The 11,011-nt window shown below is 47.1% G+C and overlaps 1 protein-coding gene across 1 annotated transcript in view; it reads left to right on the plus strand.

Moving 5' to 3' along the window:
- Positions 1-10,535, plus strand: part of nau (myogenic-determination protein nautilus) — a 129,054-nt gene extending 118,519 nt beyond the window's left edge. Inside the window, exon 5 of the mRNA XM_089562648.1 lies at positions 9,968-10,535. Within this exon, the coding sequence (XP_089418774.1) occupies positions 9,968-10,062 (95 nt within the window). The 3' untranslated portion in view covers positions 10,063-10,535. The remainder of the gene's footprint in view (positions 1-9,967) is intronic.
- The last annotated feature ends 476 nt before the right edge of the window (positions 10,536-11,011 follow it).

Consider the following 11,011-nt stretch of genomic DNA (forward strand, 5'->3'; position numbering starts at 1 on the left):
ATGGGAGACACTCATCACGTGATACAATCTGCTGCGCTTACTACCATGGACGATTATGAAACGTACCCTTACATTTTGTACTGCCAAGAGTTCCAGGTAATGAAATAGACCAGTAATCACATAAACTCTGATAACTGCGCAGATTGGTTGAAGCCGTTATGTTTAGCTTAAACGCAAACACATCTCTATTAGGGACACTTACGGAGGCACGCTGTTCCGTCAGTGTAGTGGACATTAACCGAAACACAGGTCAAGCCAGAACAATATGCAAACACTGCCAAAGACAGCATACAGGTTCACCTTAAATCAATAAATGTTTGCTGTGCAACGTTCCAGTCACGCGAACGCTCAGACACCGTGCTGCGTCAACCTGGACGCTTTGTCAGTCGACAGACATAACTCTTTGGGTGTGCTCATGTACCTGTAAATGTCCACGCGGATGGTGCGCCTCAGCCTGTGTCCACTTCAGGGAGCCCTGCGCTCCCGAAGGGGCGCAACTGTCACGTTCACATCTTCGGCCGGAGAAAAAAGCCTGAAAGTGTGCCGCTTTATTGTATTTATTTTTATATGCCAATAGGCACTAAGGCGAGAGTGGAAAGCAACAACAATGAAAAAAAAAGGAAACAGCACAAGAAAAAATAGGAGCGGACACACAACCTCCGCCTTAAGCGTTGACGCAATAGCGATGATGGGTTCGTCGTCATCATCATCATCATCAGCCTGACTACGTCCACTGCAGGGCAAAGGCCTCTCCGTGTCTCTTCAATTAACCCCGTTCTTCGCCAGTTGCGGCCACCGCATTCCCGCAAATTTCTTAATCTCATCCGCCCACGGAACTTTCTGGCGCCCCCTCCTACGCTTGCCTTCAACTGGAATCCACTCCGTTACCCTTAAGTTAAGACCGGCGGTGATCTTGCCTTCGCATTACATGCCCTGCCCAAGCCCACTTCTTCTTCTTGATTTCGACTAGGATGTCATTAATCCGCGTTTGTTCCCTCACCCACTCCGCCCGCTTCCGATCTCTTAACGTTACACCTATCATTTTCTATCCACAGCTCGCTGCGTTGTCCTTAGCTTAGGCTGAACCCTCTTTGTTAGCCTCCACCTTTCTGCCCCATAGGTGAGTACCGGTAAGATACAGATGTTGTATAGATAATGGGTTAGTGCACATATATGCGGAACTGGTCATGCTCTAATTTACGTTCATATATCCCTGTGAGTCCTCATATCACGCCACTCCTGACGCATCGGTACAGCGGTTAAGTGATGCGCCACTGCGGTGCGATGGCAGGTACTGCCATCGGTGATGCTGTGAGACCCAGGGTGCTCTTTCCGAGCAACCTCTCCGCGGCCATTGCCATGGTGGGCAGTTTGCTCGCAATACGGTGGGCAGGCTGTGATTACCTCACAAGGTCAAGTGACCTACGCGGCCCACTTGTCACCTAGGCTCCTTGTGTGTAGAATTTTAGCCGATTTCTCTCTCACGGCCAACTACGTAGGCGGCGACGCCGGTTTTTCTGCTCCACCGGATGCCATCGCGTTAAGAGCAAAACCAAATAATGTACAGGTACAGATATGCGAAAGGAACGCACAAAACTACTCGTACCATTGAAAACCTGAGCTGGAACATTATCCCAGTCGGGTGTCTTAAAGGGGAAAAACTAAGTGTTCGTAAAGATATTGTGACGAAGACGAAGCTGGCAGTGGCGCGGGACGGAGCGCCCGCGCTAGGCCAGCGGCCATTAAATCATCTCATAGCCATCGTTCACCACGTCTCATTCTTCGGCTGGCCGCCGCGTAACATTTGGTGTGAGGTGCGGGGTGCCTTCATCTCCATCCTGGTCACGGAGCTTCGGCGTCCTGGGCCTGCCGTGGACGTCGGCCGTGAGTACCTGGTCAGCGCCGCACGGCCGTCCCCAGCCCACCCGACCTGAACCGACCTCGACGCTCACCCCAGCCCCGTCCCCCGCCCGGACCATACTACACGACGACCCAAGACCCGATGGACCCAAGACCCGACGGACCCAAGACCCCACCGACCCAAGACCCCACTGACCCAAACGTGAAGACACCGTCCCCCTGCCTCTGCCGTTCGGTGCGTTCAGAGACCTCGGCCGTCAGCTCCTGGCACCCTACGGCCCGGATGTTTCGTAGACCAGGACTCATTCTCTCATCTTTCTCATCGTGGCGGCCAGCACTGCACCATCTTCTACATCCTGTTCAACCCCCCACTCAAGACCATCGCCATTTCGCCGTCTGTTCGTCACCGATCGGGACGATCGCTCGGAGGCCCCGGGTAGTGTGACGAAGACGAAGCTGGCAGTGGCGCGGGACGGAGCGCCCGCGCTAGGCCAGCGGCCATTAAATCATCTCATAGCCATCGTTCACCACGTCTCATTCTTCGGCTGGCCGCCGCGTAACAATATTTTGACCAGAGCGCTTTCATGACTTACACGTGTCTTAGCTATTCTTATGCATCTTTTTTTTTCGACATCGTGCCCGGAGCTCGCGCCGGACAGGGATCTTTTGCCGGCCATAGGGAGGGGCCTTTGTCGTGAAGTGGAGCAGTTAGACTAGTGGCAGTGGTGAAGCGATTTAAAACACAATGACTGTCAACCTTTTTTTCATTTCTAAGATAGCAGAGGCAAATCTCCTATGTACGCCACAAGCAGGTGTGGCATGATCCAAGCGTCAGTAGCCGGGCAGAAATCGATTCGCTGAGCGCGTTCTTCTGCCTGTCCAAGTTGAGAAGCAGTTTGCCCATCCATCCCTGCGCAAAGAGCCGAAAAAGCGCATCACTCTCGGGCGCAACAGAGCCGATTCTTTTTTCCTTGCTTAGGGAGCAGGGGCGTCTGAGGCTTGGCACATGCATAGGCATAGCAGAAGCCGAAGGTCGGGGATCCCCCTGTCTGGAGGGCACATCAGGAGGCCGTAACTCAGGCGACGCGGCTCCGACGACGAGAACTGCCGCCAGTCGCGATGGACGGCCGAGGGGCACAGCTCGTCCTAGAGTCCAAGTGCCGCTCGAAGCCGGGGAACGCCCAGCATGGGCTGTCGACGGCTGTTGGCCACAACTTCGGGCTGGCAGCGCCCCGATGAGGAGGGCCGTGTCGCTCTCTAGTGCTAGGCCAACAGGTTCAGCCTTATTTCCGCTCGAATATCTGTCGGTTCCTGAAAATTCGGCGAACATGGTTTTTATGGTTTTTATTTTCGTTGTACAACGTGGTATTCCTGTGCCGTAAAAAGCCGCTTGCACTTTACCTTGGCTTTCTTTGTCTACCTGGGCTCGCGCACTATTTATTGCATTTACTGCTAAAGGACTTGCTGCAGTCATTAACTGCGCAAAGAAGTGTTGTCACAAATAACAAAAACATAAAGGGAAGTCAAATGGGAGAACTGTCGAACAAAAATGAAAGTGGAGTCGAGTTGTAAAAGGTGGGTTGCCATTTTAAGACTGGGTTGCTGAGCAGGATCGTAGAGAGGTGTGCGTGTTGACAGGTATGGAATTCCCCCGGAACCTTTGCGGTAGCGGCAGCATGGCACCTTTTCCCGACACTTGAACATGTTTTCGAGCGTCCTTACGTGAAATAGGGAAGCATTCAACCAAGTTACTGTCCTAACCGGCAATGACTGTGGAAAGTGCTAATGTGTTTTTGTGCAAAGGATGTACCAACTCTAGCCTGTCAAACGAGAAATGAAGCTTACAAGGGTAGACATGCGGGCTAGTATGTGGTCTATGTTTCCCGAGTTAGCCCGGAAAACGTGGAGCTTCCCAAAGACGTCACTGAGGTAGTTAGCCTCGGTCCGAAGTTTGCTGTTCAGCCGAAGCAGACAGCACCCGAGCTGCTGTCGCAGGTGAGACAGGTTTCTCGCAAGGTTCCAGAGGAATACAGATTACGGTCATCGCTGTATGCATCTCTTCTGCCTGCGTCCCTGTATTTTGCGCAGTTTTAAGGAAATATATTACCAGTGTCTCTCTACCATTAATTTTAGCTAGTTAATCGACTTTAAGTCCAGGTCTATTACGTACTATCAGCAAGGAATGAAACGCGAACAGGACAGCTGAGCCACGAAACGCAAGATAAGAATATTTTAGTCCGAGAAAGCTCAATACTTGCTCACGCTCTTTTGACTTCAAAGGCGCGAAGACTCTTTGTAAGAAGTGTTAATGAACCTCGCTAGCGTTTCCACTCCAGGCGCTAATATTACGGTGTCTTTGAGATGTCCCCTCAATTTTCTTGTTCGCGTTTTGATTCATTGCTGATAGTACATAATGTTCCCCTTGTTCTACAATCCTTCTGCGCAAAGCCGCACCGATGTACCTCTCACATTTTTTTTAAAATAATTATTTAAAAAAAATTAGCACTGTTTGAACGCGGTTAAACGAAGTCTGTCGAACGATAGCTTGGTTTTGCTTGCTTTTTCAAATGACGAGACCATTAGTTTGCAGAGATTTTGCCTTTTTTTTTCTTAGGTCGCCGAGTTCGCTGTTCTTTTCGACGCTTGGAGTTTGGTGCTCCAGCGGCATCTGTTGAGAGGCGCTGTTCTCTCCGGTAGAGGCGCGCCATTACCCACACAATTTGCTTGCTCCTTCGTGCGTGCGCCGGTCATCCCGAGGGGGGAATTTTTTTTTTTTGCTCCTTTGTTCTTGCGCCGTTTGCACCGAGCAGGGGCCTGACTTGGATGAGCTTGGAGCTGAAATTGACGGAGCTAGCCGTTCGCTGGGTCTGTGCGTCAGGAATTGTGCTTTTGCTCTAAAAAATGTCACCGGGTATGTGCGCCCAAAAGCAAGGATTACCGTTCCAGTGGTAGTCAAGAGGTAATAGACAATTTTGGTTGGGCGTAAGCAGTAAGCTTGCGTACGCTGTAAATATTGCAGACACGACACTTTTAGTTGGTCGTGCCGTATTGTCCCTCAGGCGCATGCGTAAACAGTAGCGACATCTAGTGCCAAGTCAAAGCATATCGACGCTGGGTTTAAGAAATTTTCATCCGTGATTAGTGATAACTAGGGTTAGTGCACTGAGAGCCTTTTTTTTCGTTCAAAGAAAAACTATGAAAATAGAAGAAAATGTAACAAATGACTAAAAGCTAGAGAACTGCTTAGCCAGGTGTCGTTGCCACGAGGGAAACCCTAGGCTGCCTCGATGGTCAGGCGAGCGGGCAGGGCACCCAGGCACCCTAGAAAGCACATGGCATTCAGTTGGGCCTAAGAGCTTGAAAATCACCAAATTATCTCAAAAACAGGGGCTAGTTATCGCTTATGCCTCTATGTGTGGACAAGAGTGTGCGAAATACAAGCGAACCGCTACCATTTGAGCAAGCTACCGCGTCGAAGAATCAAGCGGCGACATGTATTTATTCCGAAGCGGATGATCAGGGCGCCGCCATTTTGTCAATGCATCCTGTAACGTGCCCGTAGCGTGCGGACGCTATGATTTGTAGCGTACATACTCCCGTAATACGCTGTGAGACACTTAGCGCGCAGCGCATGCGCACTCGTTGCCCGCAGATTGGCTGCGTACGCCCAACTGAAAGTGCCTAATGCCCCCGCTCACAACGGCAAGTTCGGAGGTTCGATTACCTGCTCGACTACACTTTTCTTTTTTCCAAAGAGTTTCGTAATAGGAGTACATACACTCCTGCAGATAACGTGCGCTGCACTCTAGCTTAAAAGGAGTGCAACCATTTCCGAAAAAGGAGTGAATTATACTCTGAGGCAAGGCTTTCCTGGAGGAGCCATGAGCACAAACTGAAGTCGGCCTGCATCGTCAGATTACCGCATTCTAAAGGCGATATACCTTCACTGAAAATGAAGTTTTTACAACATAAAAGATATTAAAAACGACAAAAGTCAGCAGAGACGCTAAAGGCAGGTACATGTTTTGACCTTAGTTTTGTTGTGCTTAGCTCTATGCATGCCTGATCTCTGTTTCGTTGTCAATATATCCGCTGCTTTTCTAGTTTCTGTTACTTATGGAAACTTTGTACCATTGCCAAGTGCCACTTTGTTTTTGTTTTCTTTACATGGGGAGGGCAGGCCTCAGTCAGGCGCTACTAGGCGCCTTTAGCTTGCTCTCCCTTGTTTGCAGTCTCTGTACTGGCCAAACAAAACCAATAAATGAAATGAAATGAAATGAAATATGGGTATGCGAAGACTACAACGAGCTGAGTCATGCTATGTTGCAGGATCACTATGAGTCATAAGTCATGACTGTGGCTATGAGGCATGACGATCCCTCGTAGGCATGCAGTGTTACAAACATACCTGCACACTATTGATGAGTGGTGTATGCGTTGGGGAATGCAACCTAATACCAAGAAAACAGTTCTGCTATGAGTTACTAGAAATGAAATACTCAGCAGATTTTGTTATTCACTTGGCAACAATTTTATAATAGAAGTAGACGCCTGTAAGTACCTTGATGTCACGCTACTTTATAAGCTAACCTGGTCTCCTCACATATCCGCCATTTGCTGTTCAGCTCTTAGAAAGCTGTGGTCCCTCAAGAGGAAACTTAAGAGTGCACCTATTCAAGCTAAGCTTTTAGCATGCAGTGCCTGCATCAGGGGCGAACTTGACAATGCTGCCATCATATGGGACACGCACAGTAAGAAGGATATACGAGTAAGTTCAAATAGAAGGTGTTCGATGCATTTTACTGTATTTAGAAGACAAGATTCTCGCTCCTTACTATACATCAGCATAACATAGACTCTCTAAAATCTCGTATTTTTGTAGAGCTGCCTCTCACATAAATCAAACTTAAACTTACCACATAAGCCGCATTTTACCTGGAAGATAAGGCACGCGTGCCCTCGCTCCCTGCCTTCGATTTTCGCGAGAACACTTTTAAGCAGTTCTTTCTCCAGAACAGTCAGAAAGTGGAATTCCTTGCCTTCGCATACTTTCGCAGCAGGCAACATTCTCAAAGAATTGGAGCTCCAATTCTTGTGTTGTTGTTCGTATTTCGCCTGTTATGAAATTTCCTCTCCGAACACTTGTACGCACTTTCTTATTTTTATACTGTCATATGCTTGTTATCGACGCAGCGTGAAACGCGAGTAAAAGACGAGCATACGGACACAGTCCGTGTGTATTTTTGTCCTCGTGTTTCGCGCTGCTTCGATAATTTCCAACCAACTTGCCCAAGCTTCCACTTTGTCGTCATATGCTTGTTAAGTATGAATCCACATTTCGTCACACATGCTCCACCTGCCTGCAAAATGTACATCTATGGTCTGCAGTATCACATAATAAATATAAAAGAAATATGCACACTTTGTACTCGCTGAATACGGCTTACATTATGTTACATGTAAAGTGGTAAGTCGTGCTACGTACGTTCCAGAATCACCACGGGCCGTGAGTCATTACTTTCATACGCTATTTATTTCTTCAATACTTCCAGACGCCGAGTTGCCTCTTCAATGCACAAATTGTTTTTAATACGTAAATACGTAGATCGTTTATATATATATATATATATATATATATAATCCAGCAAAAAAAGAAGGAATGTCGGCACGGTATGTAGTAGTAAGAACGTAGACCGACGTTTGAAACGCTTGAAACAATTTATTGACGTTTCGACCGTGGAACAGCCTTCGTCAGAATGTCTTCAAATCCGACATTCTGACGAAGGCCGTTCCACGGTCGAAACGTCAATAAATTGTTTCAAGAGTTTCAAACGTTGGTCTACGTTCTTACTATATATATATATATATATATATATATATATATATATATATATATATATATATATATATATATATATATAATGCCACCTGGTATTCTCAGGTGGCGCTGAAATGTCTTCGAAGACGTTGAAGTGTCTCGCGCTGGCTGGCTGGCTGCTGTATTCTGCTGGTTAGCCACCTATCGCCCTATTTTCCGTTACAATATATATATATATATATTAATTAAGTGAGCAATTCCTGTGTTCTGGGACCGCCGCCGCGGTGGCTCAGTGGTTATGGTGCTCGGCTGCTGACCCGAAAGATGCGGGTTCGATCCCGGCTGCGGCGGTTGAATTTCTTTGGAGGAGAAATTCTAGAGGCCCGTGCACGGTGCGATGTCAGTGCACATTAAAGAACCCCAGGTGGTCGCAGTTTCCGGGGCCCTTCACTAAGGTGTTCCTCATACCCCGAGTCGCTTTGGGACGTTAAACCCCATAAACCAAACCAGTCTGTTTTGGGACCAAGGTTCGGTTCTACGCCTCCGCACATCAGCAGAGATAGAGCAAGATCGCGAACACTCAAGCATAGCATGCGAAGGCAGTGTGGGCGCGTCAGCTGGAAAAAAAACAAACACAAAATTCAAAGTACAAGGATTGTTACTATCCTGCATGAAGAACAGGTTAGTCATTACTTTCATACGTTATATCTCCTGGTTCATGTCTACATATGTTCGCTTACATGTGTGGTGACATCGTATACCGGCTTTCTGAGATCCTCCGATTTTCGTGCCATAGATGGTGGACGGCGGACGACGGCTTTTGTGCTGATGGGAGGTATAATGCTTTCGCGTTGATGCGGGTGTCGCTATCACCGGCCGATTAAACGTCGATCCCAGAGATTAGGCATTACCGCCATTCTTTTCAACAGTGTGATCGCGGACTCCATGTGGGTGTGCACGTCAAGAGCTTGAATGGAGAGGCGAGAAGATTTTTAAATGCAATTTTTTCAGCAGAAAGCGCGTCTTTTGCTACCGCACAAACGTCAACATGCCGAGAAATTGACGTAGAAGCGACGTTTACTAAGAACAAAAAAAAAACAGGACGCATTTGTCCTGAGTAAAACAATGTTTTGGACGGATTATTGACATTCTTGCGATACAGCTGCAGCGCAAGAAGCACATTAGGCAGAAAAAATATTTGCATGCACTTAAGTTCGTCTTTACAGTCAGGGGCAGTAGCGTTAGTTGGTCTGTGCAGGCGCACGGGGTTCCGTGGCGCACCGTTCCGCAGAAATCGACACGATCGTTGCCATCACACAGTCCTTTCCCTTATAGAAATTGTCTATAAACAGTCTATAGACTTCTTATTGACTCTGTATACTTCCTATAGATATTCATTTTTTGTTTATTCATTGTCTATAGACTATCTGTAGACAAAAGTCTACTAAAAATGTATGGCCATAAATTTATAGATTGTCTATAGACTGTCTATGGCATTTGTATTGCCTATAGACTGTTCTCTAGGATTTGTCTATAGACACTCTATAGACTTTATAGACAGAAGTCTAGAGACACTCTATAGACTGTCGAAAACTTTTTTGTAAGGGCTTATACACATCATTGCCCACGCTAAGTGGTGACGCTGATTAGTGATCCTAATCATATAAGGCTTCCTTATACTGTGCGGTGGGAGGTGTTCTTTCTAAGCCTCCATTTATAACCTAGAGAACGAACGCTCATCAGCCTTGCAGATGTAGCGTGCCCGACTCCGGGCATCAAAGCACTGCGCGGTTCGATGCAGCTTGACCACTCAGCGAATCTTCTTTCTACGTCACTACCCTCTCGAGCAATCATGAGTTTCCAGTCACTACGACGCCGACGCCAGGTTTATGCACCTGATGAGCCGCACAAAACATGGAAGTTTGTCTAAAGCTGTCCCGACGGATTTCGCGCACAGAGTTTATTGAATCCACTTGAAACATTGTAAAAAGACCCTTTTTTCGTTGTTCCATTAGGCCCAGGAACAGTTCTTGGTGATCTCAATTTTCAAATTTAAATTCACTGCGGCTTAGGACGGCTGTCACAGCAAAAATTTGTCCGCTGTGTATTCTTTTTCGCATAGGAAGTATTCTCAACTAAAAACAGTTGTCTTAACCGTCATGACAAATTGATTTTTTTTTCTCTCCAGCTCACCTTATTAATTTTTACATGCAGCAACGAAATATAAGTCGCTAGCATGCAGCAGCACGCTTTCCCCTCCCCATCTCCAATCTCCTCTCACCCTCGCAGGTCAGGAGTCGTGCGACCTTCCCGGCGCTGTGTCAAGCCTGGACCGGCTCTCCCTGATTGTGCAGAGCTTGAACGGTTCCAGGAACAAGCTGTGACGTGCCACTCCGCCACCACCAGCACGGACTTCCTCCGTGCAAGTTTTGGATAATGGACACGGTGCAATATATGCGCAAATGGTCGCTGAAGGATTCTCGCCTTATAACGCCTGCCACGAAGATAAATGGTTTATGCCAATAAGTCAATGTCGCGCTGCGCGTGTTTCCAAGCGAGCTTTCTCATAAGCGTATTGGGGTTATTGTATAAAACGTCCTATCAATTAGCACGAGGGATTTGCATACATTTGACATTGCGTGGAATAGTTGCAAGTGGCCGCGTTTGATATCGCGGCTGCGACAAGGCTATTAGGCCATTGTTACAGTAAAGCAGTGCCTGCTTTTTTGCTGAGTCGATCATGTGATATGAATATATCAGAAAGATGACCTCGATCCTCTACTTTCTTACTCTTGGCTTGTGCCAGTGGGAGCTTGTAAAAATGCGAGAACAATAAAAGGTGGTATTGTCTACAAAAGGAGCGTTTGGTGTGTTCTTTTTATAAGGCACTGCCGCCTTATTGAGTGGTTGGCGCCGGCATAAATATATAATTCTGAATGTCCTGAAAACCATGGCGAGAATGAAATGCGGCCGGGATCGAAATAGATGCGAGTCTTCAACGCCTTGGACTGTGCACTGTGCTTCAAAAGTTTTCGTTCATTTTTGGATGGCTTTAAATTATAGTGATTTTAATCCTCTGCTCTAATCTCTAGGATTTGCTTGAAGAGTAGACAGGTTATGATAGGAAAAGGAAACATTTAGAAAAGATATGCGTTTCCGGTAGCGTCCCGGGGAGAAACCATTTGAAGCTGAAACGCGACGCAGCAGTTTTTACGCAGCATTTAATGTTGCTCATATGTGGTCATAATAAACCGGCTTTTTGATCTCGCCGTAATGAATTCTTTTAATTGTTCTTTTCTCTTTCATTGCTCTGAGTGCACAACTGTAGAAGGC

Source organism: Amblyomma mixtum, chromosome 10, assembly GCF_055824585.1.
Source record: "Amblyomma mixtum isolate Tamu chromosome 10, ASM5582458v1, whole genome shotgun sequence".
NCBI classification, from domain to species: domain Eukaryota; kingdom Metazoa; phylum Arthropoda; class Arachnida; order Ixodida; family Ixodidae; genus Amblyomma; species Amblyomma mixtum.